Below are 16546 nucleotides of genomic sequence, written 5' to 3' on the forward strand. Positions count from 1 at the left end.
TGCAGTTTGGTGGTTTATGTTATGCAGCAGAGTAATGGAAGGCAAAGCGTATGTGTGCAAAAAAAGGCATTTAGTTGGAAACTGGAGTTGAACTGCATTCAGTTCTTGCCAATGCTGCTTTTAAGTTTGTGCTATTTTCATAGTTTCCCAAAGTGATACTGTTACTAAAAGAAAATAGCCCCCTGAGCTGGCATTTTTGATGTTTGCTTCTGGCCACAAGGTAAGTGTGGTTTGGTTATTTGTTAAAAATCCACATAGTTCTGTCTGCAGATGCATATTTGACTGTTTTTTTCCCTGTCTGTTCTGTATGTTTTTATTAAAAAGTCCCAGAGACTTTTTTTAACTCTAAAATAGATGTAGAGCTTCAGGCTTGCCATGAAGTCTCAACAGATAGAAAGCGGGTTGTATCTCAGTGTATGATATGATGTAACAGAAGCAAAATCTTTGACATTTTGTTGGTAATTGAGCTTTAAAGTTGTGAAGACACACATGCTTGAAAATGGCCTGTTACAAATCTGTAATGTGTACTGAATTTAACATGTCAGGGTTGGTTGGTTTGGTTTTGGTTCTGTCATCGTACTAGGGAATAGATTTTATACCTTACTTTGGTGATATTTTTTCTTGCATGTTATTTAAAAAAAAAACAACAAGACAACGAGCGTTAAGCTAGAAGAGGTGAGAAAAGTCAGAAAAACGCCTAGGTAAATTTAGATTTAGATCAGATATTAGGAAGACATTCTTTGCTGTCAGGGTGGTGAGGCACTGGGCCAGGTTTCCCAGAGAAGCCGTGGATGCCCCATCCCTGGAAGTGTTCAAGGCCAGGCAGGATGGGGCTTTGAGCAATCCGGTGTAGTGGGAGGTGTCCCTGTCCATGGCAGGGGGCTGGAACTAGATGATCTTTAAGGTCCCTTCCAACCTAAACCATTCTAAGATTCTGTGAAATCAGGATTAGTTTTACTAGCTTATGTATATACTGGATAGCAACTTACTCCTTCCAAAAAATTGGACTCCAAACAGGACAAGTAATTTTTCCATTTGCTGTTGGAAGACAGACCTGTATGCAGTTCCTCTGGACACTGTCTCTCACTGACAATAGCCCTTACTCTTTTTCTGCTGCTCTGGAAGGTAGGAGGACACGGCAATGGTCCCCGGGCATGGGGTATATATCCCTTTGAGCTGAGGGGGGATAATACAGTCAAGCCTGTCCACCATTGCCCAGTGGGAGACTCCAGTTTACCTGTGGGTTCTGGGGCTGACCGTCCTCCCTCAAAAAGATTTTCTGACTCCTTCCTGTTCCCTTAGGTCAGTGTGTGAAGAAGTACTGCATACCCTTAAAGAAAGTGTGTGCCATTCGCAGCATCAGCATGTAGCCTCACAGATTTTGCATTTAAAAAGAATGTGAAGCACAGATACTTAGTTTGATGGTAATTAACTTTGAGCAGTGTACCAAAGTATTTGGCACATTTAGAAGTGTTTTAAAATCAAGGTTTCAGTTTGTTTCTGAGAAATTTTGTAGTTAACCCAGTTTCTGCTCTTGATGCATGAGTGACTGGGTACCATATGATGAACTGTGTTACATAAGATGCTCAAATTGTTGATCCAAAATTCTAGCTATTTAACTCTTCTGGGATCTTAGTGTTTCTTGTTTTATTTTTGTCCTGTTTTCTCTTTTCAGTATTTGAAGTGTTGATATGAAGCCCTTTTCTGCCAGTGCTGTTAGCAGAAAGAACTTATGTACACCCATCTGCCTGTTCCTTGGGCATGAGAATGGGTTGCTCTGTCAGGAGCTTTTAACTATGTGGTATAGATTAAGACAGGTGGGGTTTTTCCTGCTTTCCCCTCTTTCCTCTAAATGGGTTTGTGTCTTGCAGCAGGATATAGTCAAGTAAAAATCATCAGCATCATTGATTCCAGCTGCTTCCTCAACAGAAAAAGTGCATTTTATTTGGATGAGCTTTGCTGTCTGTCGAATGTTTCGAGAGGAAGACAGTTTCTCCCCTTCTGTGCATCTTTCCCACCCAGATGTTTGGTTCTTTATTGTATTTTATTAATAATAAGTCCAATGCTTTCTTAGCTGTAGGGCTGTAATGCGGAAAGCAGATGCTCCTGCTAGAAAATATTACGTGATACTAGAAGCTTAATTATCAAAGGCACAAAGTCAGACTCTCATTACATTTTCTACTTTTTTAAAAAGAAAAAAATATTCCATAAGTATTCTGTGTTTTTATGGTAAGACTGATGAAAGGTTAACAGCTGGAAAATACAAAGCTGCAACTCCATGGCTGAACAAGAAAAATAATGATTGTTCATCTGCAGAGATCATTATTTTCTTCTAATATGAGATGCAGTGTTTCCAGTTGTAGTTGTGAAGCTTTAATTAAAATTCATAACTATTTATACATTATATCTGTGTAGGGTCTTCCTATAGGAATCTGTCTCTGTATTGGGAGAGGGTTGCAGGGGGGAAGACTGGCAGGTAGGCTTGAAAGACCATACGTAATCTTACGGGTATTTGAAAGTCAACGTTATGATTTTGTGGTTAAAAGGATGTTGTGAAACACAGAACAAGGCCAGAGAGGTCAGATTTCCCTAAATACACAGATAGTATAAGAAGAGAACAGTTGAATGGGATGTTTCCTTGAGAGAAACAAAACAGGCCAATATTTCTAGATAAAAATACCAATTTTTGAGTTGCTTGGTTGAAAACCTCAGAGTACTTTTGTTCCCCCGGTTACATGAGTGGTGTTCCTCAGGAGTCAGTGCTGGCACTGGTGCTGTTTAACATCTTTGTCAGTAACATGGGCGGTAGGATGGAGTGCACCCTCAGCAAGTCCCCAGCCACACCAAGCTGTGCATGGGGTTGACACGCTGGAGGGAAGGGATGCTGTCCAGAGGGACCTTGACAGGCTTGTTCAAGGCCAGGCTGGATGGGGCTTTGAGCAAAGTGGGTCTAGTGGAAGGTGTCCTTGCCCATGGCAGGGGGGCTGGAACTAGATGATATTTAAGGTCCCTTCCAACCCAAACCATTCTAAGATTCTGTGATTAAAGAAGGTGCTGTCAGTGTTGCATCGCTAGCACACTTCTTCAGTTATGTGCAGTTACGTGCCTCCAGTTACAGCCAGACACTGTGTATGAGCATAGCAAGAACAGTTTTAAAATATAACAAGGGTATATTAAAATTCATGTTATTAAAAAATGTTGGTAGAAAATAGATTAATAAAACACATCATGGTACTCTTGGTGAGTTGTTTGGTTTTGCCAGTCCGGATTAGAAATGCTTCCTGAATTACAGCCAGAGTGAGGGAGTTGGAATTCTGTCCTTGTAACCGTACTGAACAAGTACTTCTCAGCTACGGGAATTTCACAGATGTAACTGATAACAGCACTGCTTCCCGTGCCTCTATGCAGTTTGTTTATGTAAAAAGCTGTCCTTCAAGGGCAGGAAAAAATAGCCTCTTTGCTTCTGTATGTTGAGTAGTGAGGGATTTGAGAGAATGAGCTGTGTAGTTCTCTGGAAAATGAGATTTAGCTGATCACATCGGGCTACTGCTTCCCAGCTGTGCTCTCCCCTTGAATTTTGAGAGTTATTTTGTCAATTGTTTTCCAACAGATTTTTTTGAAGGAGGCCAGGCTTAAGGGAGAGTATGTGTTGTTGGTGTTGTATGATATGTACTGAATCACTGTCCTCTGACTTGGTTAAAAGGGTTTCTTTGGCATGATTTTACAATGCTAATAGAGTTGTTCGGGATTTTCAGAATGATACACTTACTTGAGAACAAAATCTAATCAATCAAAATTCTGCTTTAGCTTTTTCTCCCTATTTTACCAGCAACACCTCTGTTCCCTAAGAATTTTACAGCTCTTTAATCCACAAGTAGAAGTTATATCCATTTCACTGACAGGATGGGAAGCCTAGAGAGATCAGGTAACGTGCCCAAAGGTACCAAGTCCAATCTCCAAAGTCCAATCAAAATACGGGAAATTCTAACCTGTTATTTTGTTCCTTTTTTCATTTCCAGGTTAAAAGTTGGAGTAAAGTTGTATTGTTAGTTGTAACTAAGAATTGCTGTCGCAGTTATTTATGCCTCATTGACTGTGGGGCTTAGAAGTACACCCATTTAAATGCTGAAGAAGCGCTTTCTTTGGTATTGCCTAGATTGTTTAGTAATAAAGCAGAGTTAATTTTCCTTAGCCTGGCATGGGCAAAATCACCATGAACTCAGGTGATACTGTTGCTTGGATGTGACTTCGGATACAGACTCCATATTAATCTAGTTGCTATGTAGTGTCTGGCAGGAGATAAAATTCAAGTAGATGCCCTGGAATGTGTAGCACCAGGAGACCATGTTAAGGCAATGGTTTGGCTGTCTGGATTGCTGCATTGAGTTCGGAGCTCAGTTGTAGTATAATGATGGAATTACAATTTAAACTTGCTGGTTTTCTTAGGTACTGAGAAAACGGAGACCTGGTCTTAATGGCAGCAAACAAGAGTTTAAAACTTAGTGCTTTGTGTAGATTGTTGTAGTTCAGCGTGAAAATCAAAACTGGTAGAATATGTATCAGCAAACCTCAGGCTTTTTCAGTCATCTAAAATCTGGTGCAATTCTGTGGGAGAAGTTTTAGGTATTGTTGTAACAAGGGTCCTTTCTGGATACACTCATATCTTTTTAAGTTTTCTGTGGTACTAGAAGTAAAATTGCTTTGTACAGTAGATGATCTATATAGGCAGTCTGAAATAGTTGCACACCTTCTTTAGGTTAGAAGAGGCATACGCGTGTGACTGACTTCTTGCAGTGACTGCAGCTGTATTGCAGAATGCCAGCGTCTCCTGTGCTGCCCCCAGTAATGCTGGGAACACCCTGCAGCTGATGTGCCCAGTGCTGTGTATGGTTTCTTTAAACTGGGTTTTGTTTGTCTGGATAATGTTCTATTTGCATTTCTTCATGCAGCGTGCAGATGATGTTGGCTCCTGAGACACTAAATAAACCAGATGAATTCTTGTGGCATGGCTTGATTTGCAGGAAATGAGAACTAGCTTTGTGCAGTAATGTGTATAAAATAGTAGTGGGCCATTCTCCTATGTTCCCCACCCTCCTGAACAGCTGCTGCTCACAGCAGATGGACTTTCATAGGACTGACTGATACAGTCTTCCAGAAAGTTAGGAAATTCTTATCAGTGCCTCTTAAATTAGTGTGGTGGCAGTTTATGCTAATTCAATTGTATAGTTCATGTTTTATTCTTTAGCAGGAGAGGATTTTCTTTGGTCGTGGCCCAAGTGCATAGGATGCCATATCCTTCTTGAGAGTGGCTGAGCACCCTTGCTTCCCAGTGGTGTATGCAGCAAACCCAAGTGCTGTACAGATAGTAGTTTTTTTCTCCAAGACAGTAGTTTTATTCTCCAATAGCTTCCATGCCCCTTGAGTGTTTCTTCAGCACCGTTTCATTTTTCATTACAGTTAGCACAGGTTCACTGTTCTCTTCTGCATTTTGCATTCGCCAAGATGAGCATTGTATTCTGCTTTTTCATTCATCCTAAGTGTTTTGACAGAAGTTGTAATAATGTTGGATAATTCTTCCTATTAATCTCTGAATTTTCAGATTCCCATACATATTTACTTCCGTAGTCCCCAATACTGTTCAGTGGGAGGACTCCACCGTTCCATGTCCATACACTTCTTGAGATTTTCACACGGGAGATAACTGTCTTCTGCATTTTCTTTCCAGAACAGTCAGAGTGCACATGTTTCTACCTTCACAAATAAAGTGCAGCTTGGCTAGAGCCACACAGCCTGCTTTTTATGAGCAAAATAGGTAGGTGTGTCTGTATCTTCATTGTGTATATTAGTATTTTCGGCTTCTCTAACCAGTTCAGTGGGAGGGGCTGGTTTCAGCTGTGCACCCTTCCCCTGGTGGGTGCGATGCCCTCACCCAAAAGGTGCTGTCAGTGGAGAGAGGAAGGGTAACGCTGGACTTCCTAGATGATGGGAATGGCTGACATAACTATCATCTGCTGCGGGAGAAGAGCACTGCCCATTTGCTTCTTTTGTGCGAGATCTGTCAGTGGAGATGGCAAATGACCATGTGCTCCTGTTACACTTGAAAACCTAGATAAAGAACTTGGGAACTTGTTATGGCTGGTGAAAAGCTACGAAATGTGTGATGCACACTTGGAAAATGGAGATCTTGTAAAAAACTTACATTGTTTGCGTCTGTGTGGTGGGTTCTCAAATTGAGGTGAAAGGAAGCCAGAAGAAACATTTTGTTGAAGCAGCAGTGAGTTGCTGTGGGAGAGGAGGAGGAGAGAAAAGCGTCTCTCATCTTAAGCTTAGGCTCCACATTGATAATGGTCTTGGCAGCAGATTGGCAGTGTGGCCATGTTGTGCTCTCCTAAGGTGTTTCCTCCTTGCTTATGCATCCTACGTGGCACAGCAGAATTAAACTAGTAACTTGCCTGGTTAAACCAGTAACTATCCTACTGCTGCTTATCAGGGTGGTCAGGTTCTGCAGCTATGACTCACAACCACAATTTTTCCAGTGGTGTGCAGGGATGCTAAATGCCCTTTGGAGTGTAGGTGGATGATGGATACTCAAAGTCTTGAGATACGCAGAATCCCCTGGGATTCTGGGGCAGCACCAGTCAAAAACTTGTGATCTTATTTCCAGTCTGCTTAATGCAATTTTTGCTTTTACCAGCCTTTTGCAAATTCAAATACTGACCCAGTGTTGCTTTGGAAAAAGATTAATTGAGACTGGATTCTGCTTTTACTACCTTTTTGTTATTTTGGCAAATAAAATTCAGAGCTCAGGTTTTTCTCTTGAGTGGTCAGGTTCATAGAACAGCATGATTAATGATTTCTCTTGACAACTTCTGGTAATTATAGTTTTATTAAGGTCCAGAAATAAACAATGCAATCTTTTCATTTGCCCTGCATAACACAGCTTGTACAATTTCTCCCAGTAATTATCTCATCCCAATCCAATAGCTTGTCGTGGAGATGTTAGTAAATTTTTCCACTGGGGTTTTACTGCATTCTGTCAGCGCAGCTATGATAAAATGTCTGGCTCTTTAGTTTGTTCATAGAGACAGAAAAGAGAGGACCCAAATTAATTATTTCACTTCACAAGATAAATGGAAGGAAATGTGGCATGCTCCTTTGTGTTATCAGTTATTTGTAAGATTTCTTCAAGTGAAATACTCCTTGCTATCTGATTACCAGAGGCTATTCACTTGGCATAAAGCTACTAAACAGACCGACTTTTGTATCATTGCTTCAGTTTGTTGCTTCGCTCCGAAAAGAAATAAACAGGAGGAGGAGGAGAAATGTCTGTACCAAAACATTAATTATTTTTCTTTTAAACTGGGCCTTGTCTGTAGTGGTTTTTGCAGTGTGTGCTGGCATTGGCATTGGAGATATATTTTGCTTTATAGAACATTTTCTTAACAGGCTAGAAAAAATTGATGCTTGCTTTTGGCCATATGCCCTCTTCATGAGCCCTGTTTCCTGCTTCAACTAATGCGGAAAAGACCACACCTCACTTTGGTTGTCCTCCATTTGCCCCAATTCAGGGAGTGCTGTAACAGAAAAGAAGTAAAAAGAAGCTTGGGCACTATTCCTAAACAAGCTGAAGAGTATCTGAAAGTGTCTGTAGGAATATAAATATGTATAATGTAACATACAAACTCATTTTATATGTCACTGAAATGCACCAAGGAAGTGAAATACAGGAGCTGTTTAAAAAATCACAACTGACCTATACAAATACTGAAGATAGAAAGTGAAAAAAAAGAAGGTATATGTGTGTGTGAGGAAGATGTGAATAGATAAACATTTTAAACATCTGGGTTTCTGTTTGATTTGCGTAGGGTCTGCTGTGAAAGTCACCTTGAGTTTTTTAAGTGGTCTTTGAGTTACGGAGCATACTGTTCCCCAGGAACCCAGGATTCATTTAACACTGGTGCAATGGTATCTTGTATAGAGAGAAGAAAATAACATAAATGAGGATCACGCAGTAAAACACAGGCCTTACCATCTAAAAAAGAGTAGGTATAACTAGTAGATATTAGTATATCTAGTTTAGAAGTCTATGAGAAGGAAAGCCAAAGCCTGGAAAACTTGGTGAATCCAAAAGGAGATGGAGGGGTGAGCTGTATGTGTGTACATATGCTTCATTTTAAATTGCTTTAGCAAACTTTAGAATAAAAACAAAATGTTGGAAGTGCTTTTTCATCCAAAAACTTCTTAAATATATATCCCAAGTCTGTGCTGCCTTAATGTATAGGAAGTCTAGGCCTTACTTCAGTGAATTATTTAAGCACATGGATAGTTCAATACTTGTCCTGGCTTCAGTCAGGACAACTTAGTTTTTTCCTTGAACTTGGAGACACGCTTAAAATCTCCCATTGAGCTGCAACCACGCTGCCGGCTTGGCCAGCATTTCTTCTGCTTTTAGCCACCAAGGGTTGCCGGGGGCTGCCGGAGCTCCCACAGGAGGTCTGCCCCCGTTTGGCACCTGCCTTCTGCAGGGACCACCGCGAGAGCAGCGTGGGTTAGCCCAGGCGCTCTCCCCTCTTCACTTCTCTCACCTGAAAGCCAGAAACTCAAGCAGTGAGTCCTCCCGTGATTAAGTTAAATTAAACCACAGCTTGCAAAACTGTTCAGTAACCTTCTAAAAAATGTAGATGTGTGGGCTTACTCTGCAGATACTCCTGTTGCGAAATCTGTTGAACACCTTAGTGAAATGCTGTCCTTTAGGATGTCTTGTGCCAAGGGCTATCACAGGAAATGCTTCCCATGGCTGGAGCTCTTCTGACAACACATCCTGTGAGTTCTTAATGCCTCTGTGGGAGCAACAGCACATGGCCAGAGAAGCAGACTGTATCTAGTGAAAGGAAATGGGGAATAAAAAACCCAAACAAAAACTCCAGGTTGCAGCTTTTACATGTCAGCCAGTGCTTTTGAGTTTTTCAAGACATTGCAGAGATACCAGTCTTGGAAAAAGCAGTGTTTCACTTCTTTCAGTGCAAGTTCCACCAGGCTTGGTCCTGACTGATGGCTGCACAATATCTGGCAAAGTGTAAATGTTATTGCAGGATTTAATGACACTCAATGGCTATTTTTCTCTCTCAGATACTTTTTTGCAGTGGTTCTTTAATATGCGTCTTCAAATGTTTAGAAAAGAGGAAGAGCAGGTTGACTAGCTAAATATACCATGAGAATATGGAACTCCAATAAGGTGTTAAATTGTCAAAATATTTTCTGTTTCCAGTTTGTGTAAGGTTCAGATGGTGGTGTCTTTCCCAGGACCAAATCTGAGGCAAGTGGAGAGGATGAAAACAAACTGATTTTATTTTTCTCTAGGTATTCAATCATGGAAGTGCATGACAGCTGAAAATCTTTATAGCACAGCTACGTATTTATAAAACACAATGTTTTGCTTTAGTTTGCTTCTAAGATTCATATAACACTGCAGTGTATGAATGAAAGCAGAAGTGGAATTCCTGTTGCAATTGGAAAGGAGGTAACAGATGGAGCAAAGAGAGAATCTCTAGTCTTTCTAGTCTACATTTTCTCTTTGCCATCTGATCAGTATAATGGAACACGTTCCCACCAGGGTCTCTGCAGGTTGTGAAAAATTCAATAGTTGCATCAAAGATCACACTTTATTGTAGTTTTATCAGTGTTGTTTGCTTTCCACACTCATTTTCAGGTATGTATTTTCACTTTTCAATCCTTTAAGCAGGTTGGTTTTACATTTCTGCACCACACTGGTATAAAAGAATAAATGCATAGCTTCACTGGAGTTGGCTGAGGCACACCTAAATGTGTCAGTAGAGGTCCTGACCCATTCTGTGCGTGCAAAACATGCCAGTCTGTTAGGAAACAAACACAAACTTCCTCTTTAAGTATCAGTTCAGCTTTAATGGAAGATTTCCGAATAACCTAAAGTACAATAGAAAGGTCATAGCTCTGTGTGCTGTTAAAAATTGAATTTGCCATTTTCCTGATGTGCTGTAGTGTCGTCTGGGCTGCTTTGTCATCTTCACCTGGATGCATTCAAAATCTGAGAGACCTGGAACTATTGTGCAAATGGGACTAATGGAAGGTCTGCTTGTTGAAAATACCCATTAAAAAGCCTGCTTAGCTGTACTTGTGAAGCATTTTATAAGTACTGAACTTGGTTATGAGCTGCGAGGAGACCCAGCAAGCACTGAGCACTGCACTGTCCTGCCCCAGCAGCCTGCTTCTTTTCCTTAGTGTGTCCTGCTAGCCACCTCTGAGTTCGTTATCTGTCAAGGGAGGAAAGTACTTTTGCAGTGACAGATACTGCTCACTTAGGGCAATCGAGAGATACCAGTATCTTCTTTCCTTTGCGTCCTTAAGAGAGGACTTAAACCTGATGCAGGGCACTACCATTTAAATTTTAAGCTTTGAATAAACTCTGTGTTTCAATGTCTGTTATGTTGTTAAAATTACATCTTTCTGTCTGAAGAAGCAGTGGTTGCTGAAAGTGCCTGTGTCAGAGTTTCTTCAGCACTGTTGGGTTCTTAACTAGTTCAGCAGAAATGTGGAAAATAGTCCTTTTAATGAAAAGTTAATTTTCAAGAAAGTGAAAGTATTTTATTCTTTTAAGAATCAGAATTGTATTATACCTAATACAAAGATGTAACAGTAAGAGAATTTCCCTGGATGCGAAGGTAACATCTCTTGAGCATCTGTAGGATGGGGAGAGAAACTTAAATGTTGAAAATAGAAGGGATCAAAATTGTAGATTTATAAATCAAAATCAAAAGTTACAAGGCTGAAAATGTGAATGCGAATATGGACCTGGTCTTATAAATATAGAAGAAACTCAGGCCTCTAGAGAAAAAGCTTGGGAAATGAGTACAGAAATCCATCTGTAGTCATTATAGAATAGATAGCACAATCTTAAGAGCCAAGAGAAATATATGCTGTGGTGTATGTGTATTATACTTGATCAGTTATATTTATTTTGGAATAAAATAACCTCATATGAAATGGATATTAGTTGTATAGAGCACTTTGAAGGGCTGAAAAAACATCTTGGGGACCTGACATTCAGGAATAATGCCATTTTAAACACTATTCTAAAAAATGTTTATGCAGCTTTTTCTCATAGAAGGAGCTACATGTAAGGGTGTTCTTTTTGTTAGTGCCTTTGTTTTTTTCCTTAATTTTTACTTTCTCCTCTATTAAGTTGAGATGTTTGGGTAAGAAATGGTGGGAACATTGTAAATCTGTTCTGTAACCTTATTTGATTTGAGTGAAAATTACTAGATTTGAATACAAGTAAGTAATGAGTCAGTCCTCTGCTGTATTTTGAGACAAAAATGTGTGTTCTTCAGTAATACTAGTGTCATAAAATTGGCAAAAAAAGCAGTAACATCATTAAGATAGAAAATTTATCTTTGTTAGCAGCTAGCTTTCATTCAGTGTGTTCTGAGGAAAACCAACATTCATTAGGTGTCAGGCTCACTTGGTTTCAGTGACACACCTGAGCAGAGACCCATTTTGTCGCCCAGGAAAGGGCCCTAATGAAGCCCCGAAGGGCTGGCTGGCTGTGCACTCGCGCTGCCTGCAGAGCAGAAAGTTCCCCAAGGAGCATGAGAATCTTCTCTACAGTTTTGGACCATCAGGGATATTCAGCCTTACGCTTCAGGGTATAAGGTAGTCTCTCGATCTTGCAGGTCAAGATGAAGTGTGAGGTGAGGCTGGGGGACAGCTGGTGGGATATTCACACCTGCCTGCTGAGCCTGGACTTGCACTGTTCACGAGACAGCAGGTGCTGGGACTGACAGTGACACTGGCACCCTCTGATGTGGACTGCTGTAGAAGGTTGACCTTAGTTCCATCCAATACTGCAGGCCCTGGCTAGACGCAGCTGAAATCCATTAGTAGATCGTAAGATAATCACGGATGTAGTTTCAAGCTGCCTGTGTCACTGATAGAGATAGTGAGCCAAGCGTTGTTACGTGAAGGGACAGGATGGCTGGGGAGTGAGTGGGTTCTCCTCCAAGTCCTCTTTTCTTCCTTGTTTTCAAAAATAATCTTCTCCCTAAACATGTGCCTGTCTGCTGTTCATCTTCACCCCATAAAAGTAAATGTATCCTGGTTTTTAAAAGCTGGGTGTGCAACAGCTCTAGTTTTCATTGAGCTGCAGATACCCATGCTATGCAGAAGTAGTAGTATGAAGAAAAATGTTACCTCCTTTCTCTTGTGTAGCCTGTGGGTGTTTTTAACCTTACGGAATGTTTGAAGACATCCGAATTGCGTCATCTGTGTTACAATTGAGATTTTAAAGAGATAATCGACAGCAAGACATACAAAGCTTTTTAACCGCAGAAGACTGTTAGAATGGCATACATAGTGTTGGCAGACAAGCGCACTCTTTTACTGCTCCAGAAAAGAAGGGAAGCAGCTATATGAAATGCTGATAATCTCACTGTGGTTTTGCATAGACTAGACTTGAGAGCCTTGAGTATTTTTCCTTTTCCCTTTTAACTGCAATTTTGTTATTGTATTGCTGCCCCCATCTCTGCTAAATATGGCTTTTGAAATGTAAATCATATCATGTTCTCAGAGATGCATATGACACCCTCAGCACTGTTCCTCTTTGCACTTCAAAGAGCTGTGTGGTCACACTTTGCATCTCAGCAAAATCGCAGTATTTGCCTTCTGAAGATCTCCTTTAATGTGTACAATCAATCCCTGATAATGTGTGTTGGGTTTTTGTTCCCTGGAGTCTGTTAATTTTAGTGTTGCTACAGGTCATCAGGATACATAATCTCTTCTTTTTTAATTTCTCAGTGAGCGTGCCTGAGGAGAGAGGAACACAAGAGAGGAGAGACAATTGAACATCACCATTGGCCAAGACCTGAAAAAATGGTGCTGGATGAACAGAGGATTAGAACTTAATTGTAAAAGGGAAATAAAGTCTTGGCAGGCGATTTGCTTCATTTATCATGGCCCAAATCCTCTGGCTGGCTGGTTAATGGGACTGTCCAACGCTTCCTGCTTAGGTTGAGTGCAGATCCCCTCTGCCTACAGATTGAAAGACCTGGGATCAGGTGGGAACAGGATGGTGCCCAATACGGGAATGGAAAGAGAAATGGACTCTGACGAGCTAAGATGGAAGTGACTTGACAGCTCCAAGCTCAGCAGTTGTCTCCAGTAAGGACAGGTTAAGACGGGAATCTCAAGCTTCGCTGGGAGAGCAGTATGCAGGAAGCTGGTTTTCAGGCCACGAATGCTTTCACAGGTAAGGAATTATGTTCTAGTGCAGCTCATCATTTTGGGGCAGTTTACTGGAGTTCAGAAAATAAATTGAACAGGTCCTCACTGTCGTTAGTGCCTTATGGTGCTTTCAGTTTAAATAGTATTTTAAAACAGTTCTCTTGAGGAACAGTTCAACGCTTGTATTAACAGTGAGTAACACAGTTTGCTTGTATTTCAGGCCCTCAGAAACGGATGGCCACAAGCATTAGGAAAGGTGTATCTCAGCTTTCCTCCTTAAAGTACTCATTAATAGATTAACAGCTTAACAATGAGTAGCCTCCTGGGTCAGTATAAAATGTAGTCTGTGAAGTTGCTCTTGTGTTAAGCATGGCAGCTTGGTGCGAGTGCAGGATGGACGCAGTTCATATCAGGAGGCTTCTCAGAAGCGTGTCAGTGTTGAGCGTTACCAGCCAGAGCACATCTCTGGGCAGAACTCGCCAGGTACCTTCTCCCTCCTGCCCTGCACCATTGGCATGCTGCGATGCCTAACTAGTAAAACTGGAGGGTTTAAAGGGTAACTGTTTCACCTGAGTGCAGTGTATTTCCCTGCACATACCTTGAAAATAATGTAATGAGAAAGAGGACGCCAAGGTGGTGTGTCTCTCTAAGGAAAGCTCCCTCTAGCGTAAAGTCCACTGGAGTTCATTCATTGCTTTCTGGTTTCTGATTTGAGAGGTGGGAGAAGGAAATGGGGATCAGAAGATCCTGCTGCTTTCTTTCCACGTCTGGCAGCCAGCTGAGACCCTGCGCGAAATGAGTAGAAAATCAGTTGGGTGTTTCTCTTGCTTTAGTAGGTCTAGCTAATGGATTAGTACCAGAGTGAAAGTTAGTGATGTCCAGGACGTTTATGCTTCCAATTTAAAATGTGTACCTTCCGAGTAAGTTTGCTGGATTGTGGGTTATATGTATGGGAAGATCATTTTGTGTCTCAGGCTGCTTTACCCTGGGCTGCTTGCTGTTTGAGGAGCTCCTCCCAGGAAAGGAACAGCACAACCGTTAGTCTCCCTATGGGCAGACTCCCACTTTGTCCCTTCCCAAAGCAGATCCACCCTCAGAGCCTGGTCCCACCCTTCTGGCTGCAGTGGGGCAGCAGCTCTGTGTCCGCCTGTCTGCACCAGCGCGTTGGTTTGGAGCGGTAGTGGAGTTCTGAACTCTCTGCCTCACCTCGTGTTGCTTTGATTTACAATACGGTTTCCATGCATGTCAATGAGACAGGTCTTGAAGGGAGAGGAAATGGGAAGCTTTTCTCCACCTCTGCTCCAGTGCTGATGGGAGATGTGAAGTCTGGGACCACCGCAGGGCCCTCCTTCCTCTGCCTGGCCAGCAGCATGCTCCTACAGCTCCCTGCTGCCGTTCTTGTCCTGTTTGTGCATCTTCCTCCTCCCTGCTCTCTGCCAGCCCTCAGCTCATTCCCAGGAAGTTTTTGCCTCTCCTTTGCTCTCCACGAGAATTCCTACTGTGTAGATATCTGTTCTCTTCCTTACCAGCCTTCTTGGCTCTCTCCTTTGCTGAAAACCTTATTACTTTTAGCACCCTTGCAATATTCTTTTCTTTCCAGCTTTACGCTCGTCGGCCTATCACTTACGTCCCAGAAGGTAGGTGTTGTTGGCACTGTGGTGAGGGTGCTGGGGCAGCAGAGTGTCAGAAAGCTGTAACCTCGTGGCTGCTGCTGGGTGGAAGGGACCTGGCAAACAGTGCTGCATAAAATTCAGGGAGATGAAACTGGGATCCCTGGAGGCCCAGGACAACAGTCAGATTGTGGTGGCAACCCAGCAGATTCAGACCTATTTTGGAGACTTTAACAGCGTGAAGGTTGCTTTGTCTCTTGTAAAGAATTCTTACATTCTTTTGGTGTTGCCCTCAGGTAAACATGTTAATAAACATTTTCAAATCTTGGTAGCTGTACTAAAGAATTATTAAATGTTAGGTTGCACCGTATATTCAGGAGATTTGTAAAGGGAACAGGCAGGAGACTTGTAGGGGAAACAGGTTGAAATCTCATTGCTTTATATGAAGAGAAGGCAAGGACTTCTGTTTCTTCTAATTTGTATCAAATTGATATCTGCATTTGCTTTTTGGAGATCTTGTTCCTTGTTAGATTTATATAATGCATTCAGCAGTAAAAGGTGGGTAGGTATGTATTTCTTAGAAAAATTGGTAGGACTGTTATGCTAATTTAAGAGTTGCAATTAAAGTGTAATGGCACGTGCATATGGTTGCTCCTCTGATCCTGGCTATACTGCTCCTTCTGTTTTATTGGAATGCCAGTTGAGCTGTAGGAGAAAACAGTAGCTGCTAGCAGCAGAGGGGGCGTGACCACATGCAGAAGGGAGTTAATTTGTACAGAAAAAGCTTTGATACCTGAAACCTGTGCAGTGTCAACACTGAATCTAGGCATGCTAAGTGACTGCAGCTATTGCAACAATCAGAGTAATCATTTCAATTTACAACTGAACAGAGTGCTGGCAAAAGAAGCTTGTGAGGGTGATGCCTCTGTGTAGCCACCTTTGGAGTATTTCATAAACCTCCTTTCCACCTTGCTAATTGCTGTGACCTAGAAAGGCTTACAGTTAAGGCTAGGAGATACTTTGATCCTGTCTGCATGCTCATTTTACTGGCACAGATGCCAAAGCTGCCCTTTTTTGCAGATGGCTCTTGTTCCAAGAGATGGGCTCATCCAGTCACTTCATTATGTATTACCAAAACATAGCTTATGGTTAGAGCTTTTTCACTTTACTGGCTAAATACTAATCTCAGCAGATCATGTAAGTATAATAGGTTCAGGATTACCGAATATAGAAAAGGCAATGGAAGGGAAGTACTCCTAGGCTTGATTAGGAAAGAGATGGCTGAGCCTATGATAGTAAAAGGCAATTTGAGTACAGCAATCATGAAAGAGTGAGCCTATCATTTTTCAGAAGAAGAGAAGAGTGAACATGAGAATAAAAGCAATAGTATGCAAGCAAGTAGATTGCAGCTCATAGAAGTGATAGGTAACATTTCTTGGGAAACAAACCTAAGAAATTCAGAAAGACTGGCAATTTCTAAAGGAACTAACTTTTTATTTTCCAGTCACAGTAAAGAATAATAAAAGCACAAATAGAAGGTGTCCCAATGAAAAGGTGTAAGAAGAGACAAAACTGCATGATCTAAAAACTCATACAGAAAGTGGAAGGTAGATACGTTACTGGAGATGAGTATAAAAGAACATTAGAAGAATCCAACGGCCAAATGGGATAGGCCAAGGCAC

General features: G+C 41.5%; 1 protein-coding gene across 3 annotated transcripts in view; it reads left to right on the forward strand.

Moving 5' to 3' along the window:
* Nucleotides 1-16546, forward strand: part of LDLRAD4 (low density lipoprotein receptor class A domain containing 4) — a 294707-nt gene that overhangs the window by 91396 nt on the left and 186765 nt on the right. For all 3 annotated transcript variants that reach the window (XM_055705562.1, XM_055705560.1, XM_055705561.1), the window contains one exon: nt 12829-13279. In XM_055705562.1, coding sequence (XP_055561537.1) covers nt 13240-13279 — 40 coding nt within the window. In that variant the 5' untranslated portion in view covers nt 12829-13239. The remainder of the gene's footprint in view (nt 1-12828; nt 13280-16546) is intronic.

The sequence above is a fragment of the Falco cherrug genome, chromosome 3 (genome assembly GCF_023634085.1).
Source record: "Falco cherrug isolate bFalChe1 chromosome 3, bFalChe1.pri, whole genome shotgun sequence".
NCBI classification, from domain to species: domain Eukaryota; kingdom Metazoa; phylum Chordata; class Aves; order Falconiformes; family Falconidae; genus Falco; species Falco cherrug.